This window comes from Ammodytes marinus, assembly GCF_949987685.1.
Source record: "Ammodytes marinus genome assembly, chromosome: 7".
Classification (NCBI taxonomy): Eukaryota; Metazoa; Chordata; class Actinopteri; order Uranoscopiformes; family Ammodytidae; genus Ammodytes; species Ammodytes marinus.
The window spans coordinates 30,033,090-30,055,892 of NC_137211.1; the positions used below are offsets into that span (position 1 = coordinate 30,033,090).

The 22,803-nt window shown below is 40.5% G+C and overlaps 1 protein-coding gene across 1 annotated transcript in view; it reads right to left on the reverse strand.

Moving 5' to 3' along the window:
- The window catches only part of LOC307253425 (plexin-A1-like), a gene marked incomplete at its 5' end in the record, with an annotated part of 248,245 nt that overhangs the window by 68,545 nt on the left and 156,897 nt on the right, over positions 1–22,803 (reverse strand). Inside the window, 3 exons of the mRNA XM_080031459.1 lie at positions 3,044–3,195; positions 9,612–9,835; positions 21,716–21,812. Of these exons, the coding sequence (XP_079887585.1) occupies positions 3,044–3,195; positions 9,612–9,835; positions 21,716–21,812 (473 nt within the window). The remainder of the gene's footprint in view (positions 1–3,043; positions 3,196–9,611; positions 9,836–21,715; positions 21,813–22,803) is intronic.

Genomic DNA, 22,803 nt, shown 5'->3' on the forward strand with positions numbered 1-22,803 from the left:
AGCAAGGACACAGATTAACCACATACTAAGCACCATGTCATCCAAAAGCAACTATATATAAATGTTTAGATTAGTTTCCATCTGCAGTCCCTATCATTTGTTCTTTTTAGACTCCGGAAGATCAATTGAACAAGTGTGTGCTACTACACAATAGCAAACATACTGTACCTCACACAATAGATGTAACATCATGAAAAAAAGGGAAGGAGAGGGACATATAAACAAAAAAAAATACATCCTCCACATTTTTTGAAGCAGGGTTTTGGATGCCTGGGGATAATGTCTAGAATAAGTCATGTGTGTGTAATGTTTGAATAGAGAAGCCCTCTATCTTTAACTTGCGTCATTTCACAACTAACTGCACTACAGAGAGATTGTTTGATCTGCGTGAACCCAATCCCTCAGCCGTGTGAGACTCGGCGGAGGAGTAAATGTCAGGATGGAGGGATGAGACAAATAAAAGGAAAAGAGGCATATGTAGGGATTAATGGACAGGAACGACAGATGGAATTTACAGACGCACACAAAACACACAACCGAAGTCACTGTCTTTTCCGTATGTTGAAAGAAAGGCTGCGGAAAAATACACACAAATGTGTTCTGGTTGACTTTTTCTTCTGTCGTTTGATTGGTCAGGAAGAGAGAGAGGAACTGGCTGCTGCTGCATTTGGTGTGTGTGTGTGTGTGTGTGTGTGTCTGTGTGTGTGTGTGCGCGTGTCTTCACGTCTATGAGTGTGTGTTTGTGAGGCAGACCGATTGCTGCAGGCCTGTGTGTTGCTGCAAATGCATTCATCTGTGTTGCTGTGCCTGGTAAGCATACATGGTGCATCCTTCATGCAGAAAGTATGGCTGTGTTCTTCTCTGTAGGATTACCATATGGTAAATGGACATGACTTTATATAGCGCTTTTTAGCCAATTTTCCTCAGCCCTAGAGCGCTTTACATTTCTTACCACATTCACCCATTCATACACACACTCATACACCGATGGCTGAACCATCGGGAGCAATTTGGGTTTCAGTGTCTTGCCCAGGGACACTTCAACATGTGGCGAGGGAGACGGGGATCGAACCTCCGACCCTGCACTCCAGAGGACGATCTCCCTTCCCACTGCGCCACTGCCGCCCCATATATCTTATTGTCTCTTAAGTTCCTTACTATCACATACTGAGTTAAAACAATGGTGATTGAGCCTGTATTTGCTGCTTTCCTGTTAGAGTGTATTTCTGCCTGATGAACGTTATTGCGAACGCGTTGTGAACGCCACTCTTACAGTCGTTCAATCGTTCATCGAGTGCCAGATTTCCATAGAAAACCCCCGCTAAAAGACAGCGTAAACAGCCCTTAATATGTGGCTGAAAAACACCCAATCTGACAACACATGCCACCACAGCGTCGCACCGCCGCTGCGTCATCAAAATGCGAAACACCGCGGAAAAAAACAAAAACAAATGAATGCAGCAGCGCTTACTTGGACTACTACCATGGACCTAGCCTCAGGCTCTACCTCTTCTTCGTATGATTGTTACCTACCTCAGATTGTGTTTGTGTTAATAAGTATGTCAACACATCTTCTGGACTTTGTTGTTAACAGTAGGCCCTACACTGCAGTTTAGAATGGTCTCCTTGAGGGTTTTACTATTTTAAGTTGTAGGCTAATTTGGTTGTAGAACCTGCATGGTATATTTTTACAGTATTGCTTTCTTTGAATGACATTTCATGTGAATTGTTTCCAGGTTTGGACAATTATAAAAATGGAAAAACATTTGCACCTAAACCGTTTTAATAATTCTTCATTAAAAAGACCATCAAACAACAACCTTTTCCTCATGTTTTTGAGAATATACTGTAGGGGTAAAAGCTGCAGCTGGCTTCTAGTGTGGACTGAATGTTATTGAAGTAATTTCTGTCTGTGGTTCTACAGTATATGGAATGTGGTAATTATTTATAAAAATAATAGCCTGCAGCAACATATTGAAAAAAGAAAAAGAACTATGAACTAGTTCATTTTTGAACTGTGAACTTAGTTCAGAATTTTGAATGATGAACTATGAACTGAACTAGTTCATTTTAAAGGGTGTGAACTGAACTTTAAACTAGTTCACGTAGAAAAAGAACTTTCCCAACACTGCTATCAGAGGGGCTATGTCGTATTAACCACGCTGCAGTGGTGCGTTCTTTTACTCAGGACATGGGAGCTTCAGACTCAGTAGTACTGAGTTCAGACCTGTTTGCATTTACAGTACATGTTTGTTTTTTATTTAGTTTGTATCTTGTAGTCTTTTGGTCGTATAAGACATGGTCCTAGGTCCCACATTTTCAAATTTGATGAAAAGATCATTCATCTGTGTGTCGATTTTTCCAAGTACAAGGGAACGCAGCATGCATGGCTGGGAGAGGGTCACCGTGCCGACAGTGTAGCGAAACAGAATCTCTCTGTCTGTACTTCTCATAACTTCACAGTCACAATGTTGGATCAGAACACACAGAGAAAACATTCTGCAGGTATGAACTGACAATCTACTGACTTCATACAGTCGATAATGTTCGGATTGGAATGAAAGTCGAGAAGCGCCTGGAAAAATACATTCACGGCCACTGGAGACAACGCAACTCAAATCCAGCAGATTCCAGCTTTAAAGGTGAAGTAAGCGATTTATTTATGTTAATTTAAGTGTTAAATCGCTCTTTATTCATACAGTGATCACTTATATAGTGTGCCCGTTTCATAAAGCCACCGATCTCTTAGTCAACCGCTCTGCATGTAATCGTCAAATAAACTTTTCGGGGATCCCACTACTGATAACCAATCAGAAGAGAGAACGCTACAAACCGGCACCCGTCTCACTGACGGTGCACGTGAGACAGGTGAATGTTTATGCGCCTACAATGGCAGAGCAGGTAAAAATCCTTCCCAATGTCTGTTTTGATGGTTTTTATCATGTTTTATCACTCTTACGGATCTGAGATGATGCTAGATAACCCACTGCTTGAAGACAGCAGTGCATTAATGACCATTGCGCTCACTGAACCTCTTACGTACCTCTCTGCGCTCACATACTCCTCCTCAATGGGTTGGCAGGGCACCTTTCCCAGCCGCACGCCCAGCTGGATGTCAGTGAAGTGCAGACCCAGGTTCTCTCCCAGGATGGTCACCCTGGTCCCCCCCTGACGAGGCCCCGTCTCTGGGAACAGCTGGACCCAAACAGCGGTGGATGAGGGAGAGAAGGAGAGAGGAGAGAGCAGAAAGAGGTTGAACAATTAAGGTGAAGGGGAAAGAGACAGAACAAAGACAATAAAGAATTAGTTTTTTGTGACTTCTTTGACCACTGCATTACTCATACATACAAAAACACACTCGCTCGCACACACACACACACACACACACACACACACACACACACACACACATGCACACACGCATACACACACACACACACACACACACACTCGCTCTCACATCAAGGACCAGTTGCAACCCAGTCTCACGGTGAAATGTGTAATACGGACCCTGTACTTGTGAGTCAATGACGTTGTTTTTTTCCTTTATTCATTTCTAATGGACGTATAGCATACATGTCACATGACTTTCAGATTTCTCTCCATGGAAACTCAAAAGCATGGCGGACACAGCTTTTACTCTCTGTGGAAAATAATTTAGATTGGCCATTAAATGTGTTCATGACATTTGGAGTGAGTGAGGAATGTGCATTTTTTTTATTTCATGATCTGCACTCAGTGAATGTGTATCTTTAGTTTGATAGATTATGAAGGTTATTCCAGGTATCCAGAACAATGTTCCAATGCAATGTTTGTCATGGTTGCTATGGTGCTGTTATGTTATTTCTGTTTCTTTATATAAATATTAAATGATGTTCTATCATTTAAAAAATATATTTTTCAGAACAGGGGTGACGCCTACCAACAGTTGTCAGTCAAAGTCGTCAATACCATTTGAAATGTTCACATTTAAGTTTTTGTGAAACTACATTTTGCACTTTGACCAGTTCCCTGTTTGTCTGTGTTGCAAGGACTGAGTGTATAATCAATGTTGTGTCATAACTATTTAACTACTTTAAAGCCTTAAAATAGTCCCCGAATGGGATTTAGCACAAAGATTGGCATTAACAAGCATGAAAACACTCAACATAAAGATACACACACACACACACACACACACACACACACACACACACACACACACACAATATGGAATTACCCATATCAGGTGGTCGAAATTTTAATGAAGAAAAATCACCCTCTCGCCTTTAGAAAAAAACAATAAAAATGAGATAAAGAGAAGGTGAAAAAAACAAACAACTTGCGCCGACACGCAGAACCAAAGCGACATGGTCTCTGGAGGTTTTAATTGAAACTTATTACGGCCGGGGCTGCGCTCCATCGCTACCTCCAACCATAATGTGATTTATCTAGCCAGATGATGGCACGTTAACGGGGGACAGGTGTGCTGTGACAAAACAAATATGGTGAGTGATGGACGGTGGCTGACACACACACGCACGCACGCACACACACACACACACAGGCTACACTAGAGCACACACACACACACACACACACACACACACACACACACACACACACACACACACACACACACACACACACACACACACACACACACATCCATGCTAATCCCTAACAAGCATCAGCAGGTAATTATGGGTAATCTGTCTATTGCCCTGTTCTCCTGCAGTGCTTGGCTGAGCAGACAGACAGCGCAGTGTGGAAATGCAAACTCAGGGCTGCAGCGGCGACAGTATGGAGGTATAGTTCTATTATTGTACCACAAGACAGCACACCACACAACACACCTTGAGAAATGGCCATCTGAACAGTAGGGACTCGTTTGAAGGAATGAATCATTTGTATGACACAAGAGATTTACAGTAACTCTGAACTTGTATGCAGAGAAAGACCACTTTTCTCTGGTTATAAGCATTTTTTGCAATCTTAATAATTAAAAATGTGCAATAATTATATACGTACATATGCTTTGATCTTAAAAATGTGTTATATGACGTACCGCAGGATTCTTTAAACCTTCTTCTGGCTAGAAACAACCCAGTAGCATTGTGATGGCAACAGCCATATCGCTCTAAGCATGTAATTACCCATAGCATATGTGTTTAAGAAAAAAAATTGTTGGAACTTTTATGTAAAATCATAGTAATGTCTAAATGGTATGGTTTAGGGTTTGTAAACCAATAATGTACGTGGCCCAGTAGAAAATAATCCATCAAACTAAATACTAACTGTTGACTTGAATTAAGAGAGAGAGAGCAGTCTGGGTAATGCTGCCTACTATTTAGAAGCAGACTCTCATTGGGACCTCAGGCGCCAGGCGAGCCGCAACACTTTTGGTTCCACAAACACAAGCGCTGGTAAACACTGAGCGTAGCAATCAAGCTCTAGGGTAACGATATGGACAACAGATGTCAGGGCGCGGAAATTGGGCTTCAGATGGTTTTATGAAAGAATGAAAGCTATGAGAACCACAAAATACAATGTAGCAATGCTAGCCACTAAAACCCTGGGATGTAAACAGTGGCAGAGAGGCACAGCCAGACAGACAATAGAGAAAGACATGAAAGAGTTGGTAAAGGGATTCTCACCGGCATCTGAGGTGGGCACTGACATGGGACCAATGACAACTATGCTATCTATCTATCTATCTATCTATCTATCTATCTATCTATCTATCTATCTATCTATCTATCTATCTATCTATCTATCTATCTATCTATCTATCTATCTATCTATCTATCTATCTATCTATCTATCTATCTATCTATCCATCCATCCATCCTCATCCATATTTTCTCACGTCTCCCCTAAACTCCTTATTGTGACTGCTTTGTTGTACGCCATCTTTATGATGCAGTCTCACTATGCAATGAGTACCTCATACAACTCCATTTAAAAATACTGAACTATCCCTTTAAGTAAGCAATATCACTGCCTCTACGAAACCACATTATGAACACTTGGTATGTGCATTTGAAACATGATCTTTGGTGGTATGGACTATGGAGCCAGACCACTACACACCCTGGCTACTATGCCCCAAACAGGATAACATGGTTGTGTTAGATTTACCATTATTGTCTGTTCATTGGCCACAGAAACTCTTGGAAGTGTAATAGGTAATGGCACCACGTAATAAGATAACTAGTGCTCATTGAGTCTGTTATGTGGGCATGCCGGCAGACACCACTGTACACAACTACATTCAAGCACATTACCATGGTGCCCAGAATCTGAAAACTGGATAGTGATCTGAAACAACACAACCACATCCACAAACTAACAAACAAGGACCTTAGGATGTAACCGCAAAAGCGATATCCCATATAATCTAAGACCCAACTGACTCACGAACCACAAATGCATGTGGATGCATAGTAACCACCAAACCCTGGAGCAGATCAGCATTCAGTCAATATGTTTGAATGTCAATGTCAATTTCGTCGTCAATATGTCAAATTTGGGGGGGGGGGGCACTCTTGGTGTAGTGGTTAGAGCCCCATTCTCCCCCATAGAAGCTAAGTCCTCTTCACAGCAGACCCAGAATCAAATCCAGCCCGGGTCGTTCTCTGCATGTCATTCCCCCCTCTGCCCCATTTCATTTCTGTCTCTCCAAAACTGTCTAATAAAGCAAAAAAAATAAAATTATCTTTAAAAAAACTGAATAAGTTGAATTTGTTTATTCAGTCTGATGATGCATAACTTGTTAAGTGTTTTTTTGTGGAGGATGTTTTTGATTTGACATTTGTTTTAAACCTTGTTGGTGGAGAAGAAGTTTAAGAAGCACACATCTTAAGAACTAGTACAGAACCTATTAATGCCCATTCTTCTTATTATATTTCTTCCATTGCTTGGTTCCTTTTTATTGAATACCACCAGACCAGAAATCCACTGGAGGTAAAGTAGTGTGGCGTCGCTCTGTGTGTGTGGGTTGGCCTTGTATATTGCAGTCCAGACCTCATGGTAACCACATCAAATCATCAGTGTTATATGAGCAGTGGTTTGTTTCCCTGCAGTCTGTCATGCAGCCTGTACACACAGTGTGTGTGTGTTGTGTAACATAGTAATCCGCCTGTGGTCTGAGCCATAACCAATGACACATGACCCATAGAGGGCCAGCAGCTGTTAAAAACTGGGGAAAAGTTGTTTATGTGATCCCAAAATGGTTTGGAAATTTCTGCTTAGGCATTTTTAAGCAACCAGGAAATTCAAATTGCAATGGGCCGTTTTTTTTTTGTCGTAGGAATCTGCCGCAGACCAATAATCTATAAGCATAGTTGAAATATTTGAAAAAAGCTGGGAATAAGTCGTAGTAGAATAGGTGGTCGGAGACTTTAATGTTATAAAAGGATTCTTGTTTTCCCATTCCACGTGTATCATCCACGCAAGCTCAAACACCGATAAACACGCATGCAATCTTTTGTTCAATAATGTAGATAGATAAGTTTTTAGGTTTTATGAAGGGAAGAAAAACCTCATTCATTATATTAAAATCGCTATTTTATAATGATAGAACGCCGGTTCCGTATGGGTGAAGTATGACACGTTCTATAGGAGTCAGAAACTACCGTCATCCAACAAATAAATTACCCGTCTCTTATGAAGAAAAACATCAATATACAGTGAGATGATAAAAAAGACTTCAATTAAATCTACTTCCTCCTGATATTTAGTTAATAATTCTTATATGGATAATTATGAGAAGGAACATTTTATTACATTGAACCCCTTGAGTCATTTACAGACAGTAGATAAGACCAAGTGAGAACATCAGAGCTCTCAGATCATCTGGGACTGGGCTACTGACAGTCCCCAGAGTAAGGACTAGACAGGGAGAGGCAGCCTTTAGTTTTAATGCACCCAAGCTCTGGAATAAACTTCCAGGGGACTTGAGGTCCGCTTCAACACTCGGCTCTTTTAAATCAGGTCTGAAGACTTTACTGTTTCCCTTTTAACCTGTAATTTTAAATTTTTATTATTTTTAAATGTTTTAATTATTTTATGTTTTATTTATATTCATGTTTCTCATTCGCTTTTTTTTAATGTGTGCTCTATACTTGATGTATTTTGTTTTTGCATCTGTAAAGCACCTTGAGTGGCCTTGTGTCCGAAATGTGCTTTAGAAATAAACTTGCCTTGCCTTGCCTTGAAGTCACACAGATTACTCCATTAATATCAAGTCAATCATCTGATTCATTAAATGTCCATTTGAGCTGGAATCCGGAATACATATTTGCCTTTTATCCACATGTGTTCTGCCTGCTGTGGAGGAAATACATCTCCATTGCCTTTTTGTTGGAAAATTAAATAAATTAAGATTTAGATTTCTTTTTACAATAGCTGATGACTGAGAAAAAGGCTGTTCCACCCACCCACACACACACACACCCACACACACACACACACACACACACACACACACACGCACGCACGCACGCACGCACGCACGCACGCACGCACGCACGCACGCACGCACGCACGCACGCACGCACGCACGCACGCACGCACGCACGCACACACACACACACACACACACACACACACACACACACACACACACACACACACACACACACACACCGCCCTCTCATTCTTTTACATATTAAACTTTGAGCCAACTATAGTTTTTTATCCAGACCAAATGAATGTAGTAAAAGGCTTTATTATTTAAAGACCTACTTCACTTCTTTTATGGTCCTACTGTCTAACCCTACAATTTACTACAATACCCGTACAAAGTCAAGATACATTAAAAGAAAGGATCAGGGCAAACACTCACATACGAAAAGAAAGAAAGAAAGCAGACACCAATGTATCCAACAACCAATGCTGGATTTTGACCCTTCCAAAAACCTCAAAATCTATCGAGAGACAGTGACATAAACACCTAATAGACAGAAAAAAGTAAAAGGAATCAAACCAAGCTAACGTCCACGCTAACGCCTTTTAAAGTAGCAGTTTGATGTAACACTGAGTAATAGTAACATTCTGTGCCAAGGGCAAGACACAAGGTCCCAACATGGGAACACATTCAAATAGAGCAGCCTCTCATTCTTGGTTTCAGGACACGTTTTAGAACCAGAGGGGATTTTTAAGGGAAAGGGAGCTGACGCAACGGCCTATCAAGGTCTTATCAGCCCCTTGGATCTCCTCGGGTGACTTTACACCAGTCTTTACATGATGTCAAGCTTCAAAAAGTCTCAATGCTTTTTCTTTGCAGGTGATTGTAGAACTGTACCAGCAGACAGAGGATTAATTCAAAGAGTTTCTGTTTTTTTTTGTACTTTCTTACCATGTCTCTCATATTACATTTTGGAAAAAAGTCAGGCAAACAATATTAATAATATTGGATCATATTTTAGAGTTTTGATTTACATTTTACATCTGTATTATTTCACGGAGAGACTATTTTTAAGTTGTGGCCCGTTTTATAATGCTTGGTTCTGTGTACATAACACAGAAATAAACAAAGACGTCATATTGCCGCAATCTCTGTTTAAAAGGGGCTACACACACACACACACACACACACACACACACACACACACAGGTAACCAATTTACCTTGGTGATCTTGGGATGAGTGCATCGGCTGTTTCCGGAGGTGGCGTGCATCCAGCCCGCCCCTTCAGCCAGCTGCAGTGGCTGATGGGAGTTCCCCGCTCCGGTACACTCCTGCCTGAGGGAGCACTTCCTGTCCTGGACGCACCAGCCACATTCAAAGCGTGGGTCGGCCTTCAGGCACATGCCACAGCTACCCCGCAACGCTCTGCACTTGTACAGGTGGGCTGGGGAGAGAAACAGAGAGAGAGAGAGAGATGGACTTGATATGATTGGAATTGTAGTCATACACACACACACACACACACACACACACACGTTTCAGTCACCGGGCTGCTCTCCAAAAATGGTTTCAGTGGTTGAGTGGTTGAATCGCTGCTTTTCATTGCACATGCTACCAAACATGCAAAATTATCGCCTTCGGTGATCGCCCATAGATTGTATTCCCTTTGCTGTACCTCCAGGTTTTTTCATAAGAGTAAAATCAACAAAAAACATTTCTTAGGCGCCTCATGAGCTTCTGCGCGTTTTGTGTACGCTGCCATACTGAGGAATACAGAGAGAGTTTTGTGGAGCTGAAAGGCTTGAACATCTTTGTGTCAACTCGTTTGGCGATGACTTGAATGTAACTGACATATGAAAAATGTACGCACTATAGCTTAAAATGTGTAAATGTTGACTTTGATCAACAAATTAACAAGCGCACACACACACACACACACACACACACACACACACACACACAGCAGTGAGATTTGTGGCCATGACATTTATGATGAGAGACGCTTGGAGAGCTAACCAGCCAGACGGTGCCATAGCTTAATTATGCAGACCGCTCAATAGTCCCACATATTTCCCATTGGAGCAAAAGGCTCTTCAGGTATAGCATGAAGTTGGATATTGGACAGTCATTCATCAGCGACTAACTTGGTTATGTGTAAACTAGACAGTATTTTATTGACGTCACTAAAAAGCAGTTGTGCCAGTTACTTGTGAGGGCTGGTGGGTGTTCTTGCTGCCTATTGCAGGGTAAACTAAGTCATGGCCGATGCATGTCTGTGGAGAATTCAACTTTAAACTAACTATACCGCCTTTCAATCCAATGGGAAATATGTCTGACTATTGAGCTGTGGGAATAATGGGACATTGGAATTATGGGCAGTCCCCAGCCAGGGAAGCTAACTGCCAAACATAGCTAATTTAACGTGAACATTTTTTTTTTATGTAAGCAGTCAAGCCGTATTTCATTAAGATACGGTTGATTAATTCACACCACTGTTCCAGTCATATACGTCGTGTATGTAGTGTTTGTAGGAGCAAAAAACATATATATAAAAAAAAGGGAGAGTTAGTGGAGCAGAGGCTAACTCACGCGCAGTGCGAAAGTAGTCGCCCATTGTCTCTTAAAGCTGAAGTGGAGGATTTGGGGAGAAAATGGCAGTTGGGATAGAGACTCAAATCCAAATACCTCAACCGCTCCACTTGTTCTCTTTGGTCCCTCCCCTATGGTCCCTCCCTGACACTCTCTACACCAGGGGTGTCCAAACTTTTTTCACTGAGGGCCACATACAGAAAAATCTTCAGAGGGCCAGGCCACTTTGCAAAAATAACACATTTATCAGGACATGTAGCTGCTCTGATGTTTAGTTTCATAGGGCCACTTTGCAAAAATAACACATTTATCAGGACATGTAGCTGCTCTGATGTTTAGTTTCATAGTGTCTTTGTAAATTGTAATCCTTCTTCACGACAACACTTTACTTGCACATTAAACAGATACATTCCCCCTCTTGTTAAATGCCATTGATACACCCAGTGTTTTCTGCTTTTGCGTCCAATGTCCAGCTGGGTAGCCAGCTGAGATCCCGCCCCTCCAAGGTGGGTCCAGGGGTATGCCCCCCCGGGAGATTTTTTTAAGTTTTTAAAGTGAAATGCATGAATCTGGTGCACTTTGAGAGGGAAATTAAGAGGCTAAAGCTGAAGAATTTTGTATGAAAAAAAATTGAGACACTGTGTCAGATGAATTAGAAGCTATTGGAGAAGGACACATGGATTTTCCATAATAATATTAATTTAAAATAAAATATTACGCAGGGTCCTCTGGGATGGGCTTGGTGCTCTTTTTCTTTTATGGGACATATTTCTCTGTAATATAATTTTTTAATAATAGGGGAAGGTGGGGTGATTTGTGCAACTTTTTACTCAAAGTGATTTTAAAGTGAGGCCTTGACAGTTATGTCTCCAACTCAAATATGTACATATATTTCAGGATGTTGTGCATCCCTGGCAATAAAAACTTTGGATCTGGAATAAACTGTTTAAGAAATATGGCTTTCGGAAAAAAAGTTGTCTTGTCGCACAAATCACCCCACGTAGTGGGGTGATTTGTGCGTCATTGTGTCACAATGACAAAGTCACCATCATCATCTTTCTGGCCATCTGAACTCTCATCAGTGGTGTCGTTAAGTGGAATTGAGATGTCACTCTCTTCTGAGCTACTGTAGACAATCACTTTCTTTTGGTGACCAGCGTATACAGCCATGCCACTGGCACAACTCTCAGAAATGTACTTTGCACTAGTTGCTCCGTGCTTGTGGAACCAACTGCCACCTGACAAATGTGATTCCCCCTACATTTCTGCCTTTAAATCAAGGCTCAAAACCCATATGTACACCCTGGTGTTTCCTCCCCATTAACTATCTTACCTCTGCACTACTATCTGTGTTTATGTGGATGTATGGGCTTTACGTCTTTTATTTTGGTTATTGTTATTGTACCTTCATTGTTTACCTACTGAATGCACTATGTACAGCACTTTGGACAGTGCAAACTGTCATAAATGTGCTTTTATAAATACATTTTACTTACTTACTTACTTATAACTCACCCAGGCCCTTGCGCACAAATCACCCCATCCCCAGAATTTTGGATAATAGGCATGATGCAGCAATTTAGGGTTGACATTGTGCTAACTATATAGACTCAAAGTGTAGCATACCAAAGCACTAAAACATGTGTCAAATGTTTTCAAACGTGTCTATAATTGTTCAGACACAATAATCGAAAAACCTTGATCATGGAAATTTTACTTTGAAAGGCAAAACACAGTTTTTTGAGCTTAAATGTGCTTATATCTTATTCCTTGTGTCTCCCTTCTTTACAGGATGAGTCAAATGGATGGCTCTTCTTAAATATGTGGTCACATTTCCAATTTCTTCCACGGTTTTCTAGAAACAAGGGGTTTTGCAACTTCCAAAATGCACAAATCACCCCACCTTCCCCTATATTAAATTATTAAAAAATTAAAAGGGCCATATTACATTATATTTTTAAAATGTGCCACGGGCCAATCAATCAGTTTTGACACCCCTGCACTAGTGGGTTAACTATGAAATGCAAAAAAATATATACAGTCATATGAAAAAGTTTGGGAACCCCTCTCAGCCGGCATTATAATTGACTCTGCTTTCACACAAAAAATGTAAAAGTGGTATGTCTTTAATCTACCAGGAACAGCTAAGTACTGGGATGTTTTCCAAACAAAGATTTTTTGAAAAGCAGTATTTGGTTGTGTGAAATAAAATAAAATGTGAAAAACTGGCTGTGCAAAAATATAGGAACCCTTGTGGTTTTGTTGATTTTAATGCCTGTTACAGCATGTAAAACTGATTACTTTAAACACAAAGTTGGTTGGATTATGTTGTTAAGCCTTGAACCTCATAGAAATGTCTGTTTAATCATGAGAAAATGTATTTTAGGTGCCTAAATGCAAGTTGCACTTCTCTTTGACTCTCTGCTGAATTGAGACAGAATGGGATCATCAAAACAGCTCCCAAAAGATCTGAAAAACAAAGATTGTTCATTGTCATAGTTTAGGGGAAGGCTACAAGAAGCTTTCCCAAAGGTTTCAATTGTCAATTTCGACTGTAGGGAACGTTGTCAGGAAATGGAAGGACACAGGCATAGTGGCAGTTAAACCCAGGCATGGCAGACCAAGAAAAAAACAGGAGCGGCATAGGTGGAGGATTGTGAGAATGGTTGCACACAACCCACAGATCACCTCCAAAGACCTGCAAGAACATCTGGCCACAGATTGTGTATCTGTACATCGTTCAACAATTCAGCGCAATTTGCACCAAAACATCTGCTTTTTATAAAGACCAAATAACTTAATTTTTGTCTCATCAGTCCAAAGCATTTTCTTCCAATATGAAGCTGGCTTGTCTAAATTAGCTTTTGCATACTCCATGCAACTGTATCTGTGGCGTGGGCGCAGAAAGGGCTTCCTTCTCATCACCCGGCCATACAGATGTTTTGGTGCAAATTGCACTGAATTGTAGAACCATGTACAGATACACAATCTGCAGCCAGATGTTCTTGCAGGTCTTTGGAGGTGATCTTTGGGTTGTGTGCAACCATTCTCACAATCCGCCGCATATGCCGCTCTTGTACTTTTCTTGGTCTGCTAGATCTGGGTTTAACTGCAACTGTGCCTGTGTCCTTCCATTCCCTGACAACGTTCCTTACAGTATAAATTGACAATTGAAACCTTTGGGAAACCTTCTTGTAGCCTTCCCCTAAACCATGACAATGAATAATCTTTGTTTTTAAGATCTTTTGGGAGCTGTTTTGATGATTGCATTCTGTCTCACTTCTGCAGAGAGTCAAAGAGAAGTGGAACCTGCATTTAGGCACCTAAAATACATTTTCTCATGATTAAACAGACCTTTATATGAGGTTCAAGGCTTAACAACATAATCAAACCAATTTTGTGTTTAAAATCCTCAGTTTTACATGCTGTTACATGCATTAAAATCAGCAAGACCACAAGGGTTCCCATATTTTTGCACAGCCAGTTTTTAACATTTTATTTAATTTCATAAAACTAAATACTGCTTTTCAAAAAATCTTTGTTTGGAAAACATCCCAGTACTTAGCTGTTCCTGGTAAATTAAAGACATACCACTTTTATCTTTTTTGTGTGAAAGCAGAGTCAATTATAATGCCGGCTGAGAGGGGTTCCCAAACTTTTTCATATGACTGTATGTATATATATAGGGGAAAACGGGGGAATCTGAGGCATTGGGTAATGTGACCCACCCCCTGTATCTAGGCAACGGAAAATATTTGTGGTCATGTGAGATATATGTTTTCAAGCCCCTCTCATTTCCCCATGGCCCTGAAAGAGAGGACCTCATGGTGCTGTGGTAAGCATGTTTTTTTCACCAAAATTGGTATTTTGCATGTAAAAGTAAATGTTCTTGCTGTCAACTTAATCAACTGTTGTGCCAAAGCAAATGTATTCACGTAGAAAAACTTCTATTATACGTGTTGATGAACTACCAACATATGAAACCATGTGATGCTGATAACTGAAGATTAGCCTGAAATGCTAAGAGAGGTAGTTTTTTCTCAAATTGTGGTGGTGGGGGAAAGTGAGCCAAATGCTGTGGGGGAAAGTGAGCCACTGTCTCACCATGAGGCACAAGTTAAGTTTAGTCTTAAACATATTTTAATGTAATATTACATAACATTTGTTTTATTTTAATGTCATACACATTGTAGAAAAGCCATCATGCCAAGGAAATACACCAGGAAGACGACCTGGGGCAACCACACGGAAAGAGCACCTTCTCATCTTTCCCTGTAAACTTCAGGGCTGGAATGTAGAGTAGGCCTAGTTGTAAAGTATGACAGGCTGATGTTATAATCCAGTTGGGTCTTCTCCTGTGTTCTGAGTCCCAGGCTGTTCTCGCTGGTTCTGATTTTCCTATGCTTTGACCCCCAGACACTAGCTGGCTCTAAGGGTCCTGTGTTCTGACCCCCAGACTGTGTTCTAATCTAACTGGTTCTATCTTTCATTTGAATCTTATTAAAACCTTTTGAATTATAATGTTGAATTTGATTTTGTTCAGAGTTACTTTCAAGTGTTTAGAAAATTTGCTTTGCTTAATTGACCAAACCACATCATTCTTTTACTAGTCCGACATTAGTTCTGGAACGTGTGGCTAGCTTTCAGGATTCTTACTGTTACAATATGTGTTGTCATGGTAGTTTCAGAGTGGAAAAAGTAAGTGGATCAGTTTACCCCACAGCTGGGGTAAAGTGAGCCACATGACAACAATGAAAACAATCATATTTTCACTGCCCTTTGTCTTGAAAAAATTATGCTAATGCCCATTTCTAGGAAACATCCTGAATTAATGGAAAATGTGTACATTTGAGTGATAAATCATTTTAGCTCCCTTAGAGGGGAGCAAATGTAAAAAGTGGCTCAGATTACCCCCTTCTCCCCTATATATATTTTTTTTAAAGGGCCATATTACATTATATTTTAGTTTGGACACTCCTGCTCTACACCAACAAAGTCGTGCCAAAGTGAATGGACAGTTCCAACAGCCAATAAGAACAGAGAATCGGAGCCTCGCTCTGATTGGTCAAAGTGTGCAGCTCATGTTAACTTTGACCAATCAGAAATCACATACCCCAGCTTTAACTCTTTTAGGTTTTAGAACACTTTTGAGACGATATTATGGCATACAGTTTTTATATGTGGAATTATTTTCTTAAATTTTAAATTAAATACAAAAGTTCAGTTGTACATACGTTACGTATTCAGATACCTGTACGTATCCTACTACACAGAAGATCTTAATTAGCCAATGTCTCAACTTCTGAGAAAAAAAGAAGAGATTTTTCTTTCAGGCTTGAGTGCATGTTTGAACAGCAATTAACTGGTTGTTTTTAATCTAAATGCAGGAATTATAGTTGTTGGAATTATTTTGGAAACTTTACATTTGTGTATGCTGCTTGAGGAGTATATTTGATTAACAGAAAGTTCTGGAAGATTTGAATTTGAAAGAAAGCAAGGGTGGCAAAAAGTAATCAGGAGTTAATGTGTGTGTTGCTGAGAAAGCCTGAGGGAGAGAGAGAGAGAGAGAGAGAGAGAGAGAGAGAGAGAGAGAGAGACAGACAGACAGACAGACAGACAGAGACAGAGACAGAGAGAGAGAGAGAGCATAGGAGCGGAATAAATGAATGTTAATCACCCACATAACACCTAAAAGCACTCGGAGGCTGCCAGTGAGAAAATAACTGTTTCCACAGATAAATACAGATTTATTTATTTTTTTTGTAAATGAACAAGCGTCCTACAGGGATGTTACAGAAAATTAATTTGACAGGTAATGTTTTCTAACGCCAATAGGGAAATGATCATTTGTTGTGTAAAAATAAATCCCTAAACTCAGTAGAGTGGAAAAAGTCATTAAAAGTAAAATGAATAAATAAATAACTAAATGAATAGATAGATAAATAATTAAAATCTCAAACACCTGAGATGAGATGGGAGAGCAGTAGACGAGGGGGGAGGACATTAGCTCTGCTTGTTAACAAACAAACAGCAACAAGAATTTAAAGATGGTGTAAAGGCCCCGCGAGGAAGCATCAACCAGTGGTACTGATGGAACCAGAGAGAGTTAAGAGTGAAGTAACACTTTATTCATGTTAATATAAGTGTTAAATCGCTCTTTATTCATACAGTGATCACTTATATAGTGTGCGCGTTTCATAAAGCCGATCTCTCAGTCACTCGCTCTGCATGTAATCGGCAAAAAAACTTTTTGGGGATCCCACTACTCATAACCAATCAGAATAGAGAACACTACAAACCGGCACCCGTCTCACTGCCGGTGCACGTGCAGAGCGACAGATGGGTGAATGTGTATGCGCCCTAACCCTAACCCTACAAATGCGGAGCAGGTAAAAATCCTTCCCAATGTCTGTTTTGATGGTTTTTATCATGTTATATCACACTTATGGATCTGAGATGATTAAGCAATAGCACATGAGAGGGAGCATGTTGTCGCTCTATATCAGCACTGCTGTGATTCGGTCGTAGGTACGAGGCCGCAGGCCGAGTGCCGAAGAGAAACACAGCAGTGCTGATATAGAGCGACAACATGCGACCTCGAGTGTGCTATTGCTTTTATACAGCAGTTTTACAACTGAAATTCACAAGTTAACTTTAAAATGTGATCTTTAATCATTTAAGAATGTATTTGCTTCCGCCAACACAAATAGTTCGACAACAGCAGTCAGAGCGGAGCGCGTTGCTAGGCAACAACTTTACGCGAGTGAGCTCGTCTTGCTTTGTTTACTCTGGTCACATTAACCACGGCGGCCCGATGTCCCGTAAAAATCACCAAAGAAACGGAACGGCGGATCTTAATCTAGTTGGTAATAAGGTCCGCTGCCCAATCCAAACCCCCACGCTTTATTTCCCAGAGTGTATGAGTGTATTTCGGCCCGGGGGAAGTAACATTATACAACGAGGTGGGCAAGCTAGGCTAGGCTAAAGCTATGCTGCGCTCGTATTATTCAGCAGCCTGAGTTTATCGCCACACACTATTGCTGTCTTCAGTAACGTGAGTGTGAGCGACTACCGCACACTGTCTCTGTCTGTGTGTCTGTGTGTGGCAGCGATGCCCTCTCACAGGGGAGAGACTCGCCACAGACAACCTGAGTCACACACACAGATAACACAAGTGAAGCTACGGCTCATCAGTGAGCCGCGGAGTGATTTTGACAGTTGGTCTACAGTTTGGTGAACAGTCCCGAGTGATGTTGTTGGCTAATATCAGCACTCCTTCAGAACGCTCAGAAGGTCTCTCGTCCAATCAAATCACTCGCTCAGAACCAACCGCTGTATAATGCTAGATAACTCGCTGCTTGAAGACCACAGTGCATTAATATGGTGACGTGGGGACGAGGGAGGGGACTGCTAACTGCAGTCACTGACAGGAAGTTAGCTAAACTGACTATTCCGCTTACTGAACATTTAAGAGAAAAAGGAGATTAAAACACAAATGATGCATCTTTGCTACAACCTCATTCTGAAAGCCTCAATCTAAATCAAACTCAATCTACGTGTAAATAACTTATTATTCTTGTCCATATCATTTCATATATTATTAAATATATCTTTATGTAATGTTATATGTACATACTGTTCTGAATGTTCTCTTTTGGTATTATTTGTAATATTTGTAATGCTTTGGCAATACTGTTTTTATAGCACAAATGTCATGCCAATAAAGCTTTTTGAGTTTTTAGAATTTTTGAAAGCATTATAAACGGCGCTCTGGTCTCACGGCCCGCTGCACATAGAGAGCAATGTATTAGACCACGTCTGGTTCCAGGAAAACATCTGCCTTTATGACCACAGCAAAGCTTTACCTGTCCAGTTTATTCCCAACCATTTTTTATTTGGACTTTATTCACAAATGGCATCATGAACAAAATACCTCCTCCTCTCATTTCATGTTCCCTCAGTGACCATCCTACTAAAAAGACCAGTGCGAGGATAGGCTTTGAAAAAAAGAATGTTTTGGCATCTTTTAATCTCATAATTATCTCATAAGGATTTTACAATGCCAAAACCTGGCAGGTGTTTGTTTTGCTGTCACACCAGTTAAACATATTTCAACTGAAGAGAGAGAGAGAGGGGGAGGGAGAGAGAGAGAGTTACACAGACAGAGGGGAGAGAGAGAGAGAGGAACAGAGACAGAGGGGGGGAGAGAGAGAAAGAGAGGGGAAGAGAGAGGAAGAGAGAGAGAGAGAGAGAGAGGGAGAGAGGGAGAGAGGACAGAAGCACCAGAGGCAGACATACGGTAGCCGGACTTCAAAGCCAGCTCTTCTCTGGGTCTCTCCATCCGCCCGCCTCGGCCGCTCCGCTCGGCCCCTAATCTGATTAGCCACGGCTGGGCTTTTAAAGCAGCGCCGGGCCTAATTAATCTGAAGGCAAATGAATGATTGAATTAACGTTAACATCTCCACTTTACACCGTGGGCAAAGCCGGGCAAGCTCCCCATTCATGCACACAAACAGACGGGGATTAACAGAGGGATGGAGAGGAAGAGAGAAAGAGAGGAGAATAGGAGGAGAAGGTCTTTATGAGATTTGTATGCATGAAGACGGTTTTATAATGCCTGGTTTTTTCAAGCCGTTTTAGGCCCTTTAACACAAAGCATCGGAATTCATTTATAATCTTAATAGGTTTTTTTTTCTAAGGCTTTAGCAGAATAACTATAATATATTGATAGTTTTTTTTATTCCATACTTATTATTCATCAATAACATATTCATCCATAAGCCAGCACTGCTTACTCACATGGTCAGTGGTGTAGAATAAAGGAGCAAAATAACTGGACACCATAAATACATCTGTCTGATCCTACAACCATTCACATGAATCCAAAGAGTTTATGAGGGTAGTCACTACCTGGTTATACGTTCCAAAGTAATACTATTAAGTTCAATGGGGTTCAGTTGATCGTATTTTAAACAAAATAACAACATACTTTTGAGACTCAGACTTGTATTATATTATATTTATATTATATTGTGTATTAGGACGTTTGCAATCATTAACCTCCATCACCCTATGATATTACACTTGATGAAATCATTTAGGATTTGGTGATTGTTTTCCACTTCATGCACAAATAGCGATTAACATATTTTTTTTTTCATTTCCATCTATCTAGCGCCCAGCATTACACAGTGCATTTATCAACCTGTCATCCACACACACACATCAATCCTCCTTCATCCTTTCTTCTTCTGCCTATTGGTCTCTCCATTTGTTTCTCTCCCTCTCTCTTCCATCCATCCCCTATTCATTTCCAGTCTTGTATGTTTTGTTTGTTATCATGGCCACTCATCAATCACTCCGTCTGCCCCTCTCTCTCTTTTGTCCCTTAGACAAGAATAGTGTTGTTTTCCTAACCGAATGGGACACTTCCACCTTTTGGCTGTCAAATATTGAAATTACAGATTTCTTATGAAGGGGGGGAAACACTGCACACTGTGTTGTTGCTTCACAGAAAAACCATTACTGGCAGATAAACAAACAAGCAATTTTTGCAGACCAACAATGCACACGAGCACATCCAAAATGAGAGTATATGGGTTGGTATATAAGGTGAGAGCTGTACAAAGAGCACCTGAAAACCAAACCTGAGGGAGAGTAGAGATACCTTACTAGAAATATGACTCAAGAGACAAGTCATCTGTTACAATACCACTTGAGTAAAAGTACAAAAGTATCTGATTTTAAGAGTATTTAAAGCTATAGTACGTGACTTCTGTCGCCCCAATGAGATATTCTGAGCTTGAGTGTAACTGATATTCATTTATATTAAAAGTTACGCACTGTAGCTTTAAGTATCAAGAGTATTTAGTCTGAGTGTATTGTGAAAATGCTCAAAAAGTAAAAAACGCCCAACTGTAACATTCTTCTGGTACAAGTTAAAGTCCTGCATAGAGAAGGTAGTTGCACTTCAACTATCTAAAGCAGGGGTGTCAAACTCATTTTGGTTCGAGGGCCACACACTCTGATCTCAAGTGGGCCAGATCAGTTAAATAATGGCAAAATAACGTACATACAGTGCTGTTTGAAAGTGTGTGAACCCCTTGAGCATTTTGGAATTTTATTGTGTTTAACCATTATTAATTCATTTTTATCAATACCAGTATTTTTTTATATGAAATAACAGATGTTTATTTATCAATTCAACATTTTTCTTTTCCAGAAATCAATTGTTAAAACAGATAAAACAAATTATTTGACAACTGTTGTATCTGCAAAAGTTTGTGAACCCTGAGCTGCATTGCTTAAATCAAGCAGGTAAAAACAATCAGGTGGGCCAAACTGATTGATGAAATAGACCAATAAGAGATCTTTAGGGAAGAAATTGGGTGGCACTAGTGTGGTGCCGGATCCAGGCCCGCGGGCCGTATGTTTGACACCACTGATTTAAAGTAAAAGTGACTGGTCTACTATATGAGACTGTTATTACTCGTGTTTTATTGTAAAAATTGGGTTTGTCGCTGGGTCAGGTCAAAGTCATTATTTATGGGACTGCAAATACGTTTCGTTGTTGTTTCGTCATTCTTTTGTATTCGTAGATTGATTGTTTGGTTGGTAGAAATGACGATAACGAAAACGTTTTCTCAGATTTCTGCCCTACAGCAATGAAATGCAACATTAATGTACTTAGTTACATGCCACCAATGCACAGACAAACAAAGCTAAACGTTTGTACCTTGGATGTTGGAGGGGTTGTCGATGACAAAGTGTCCGTTCCACACCACAGACAGCTGGACTGGCAGGTCACTGATGTCTGCGCCCTCGTAGTCATACTGGAACACAAAGACAAGGAGTGTGTGAGAAAGAGACAGGCTGTGTTTGAAAAGACCTACTAATGTCCTACTCATACTAAAAGCCCTACTAATGTCCTACTCATACTAAAAGCCCTACTAACGTCCTACTCATACTTAAAGCCCTACTAACATCCTATTCATACAGAGAGACCTACTAACGTCCTATTCATACTAAAAGCACTACTAACAACCTACTCATACTAATTTTGACGTCAATTTGAGTATGTAATGCACGGATGAGTACTAACTCCCGGGAAGATTGTGTGTATGGATCGATAGGTTACTTTTCCTACTCAACCGCCCCATTACGTCTTTTGAAGCAACACAGAAGTGTTTTTTTAAATTCTTTATTGCTTCTATATACTTCAGTGCAAACGGTCAGACAAACCTTGTTAAGTAGACAGTATGTAGTACTAGATACAGGCAAAGGATCAAACGAAAGACTCCAAAGTTCCAAGCAGGCAAGGGGATCAAATCAACAAGTGAAGTGACATATATTTAGCTAAAATTGAGTCAAAAAAGTTCAGTACTCAAGTGAATGTACTTCTTTACTGTCTACCACTGTAAATAGCTGATTCATGATGAATTCCATGCACATTTGGATATTGCATATTCATGTAAGATATTGTTTCATTTGCATAGAGATTCGGACCCTGGCTTTGTTCAATTGCAGAAACACGATACAACCCGCGCATTGCACACGTGCATAAATCAATATTAACCAAAAAGAGACATATTTCATAAATACACCGCGAGAGGGAAAACAGATGGGTTCCAGTTGACTGGGCATGAGAAGAATGGTGACAGGGAGAGAGAGATGGAGGGATGGAGAAATAAAGGAGAAGACAGGCGAAGAGAGGGAAATGGAGAGAAGTGAAGAAAAGAGAGAAAGTGTAAGAATGGGAAGAGGAGAAGTAGTTAGTGGTCAGAAAAGGTGAGAGCAGACTGGAATCAGACACTGTTGGTAGAC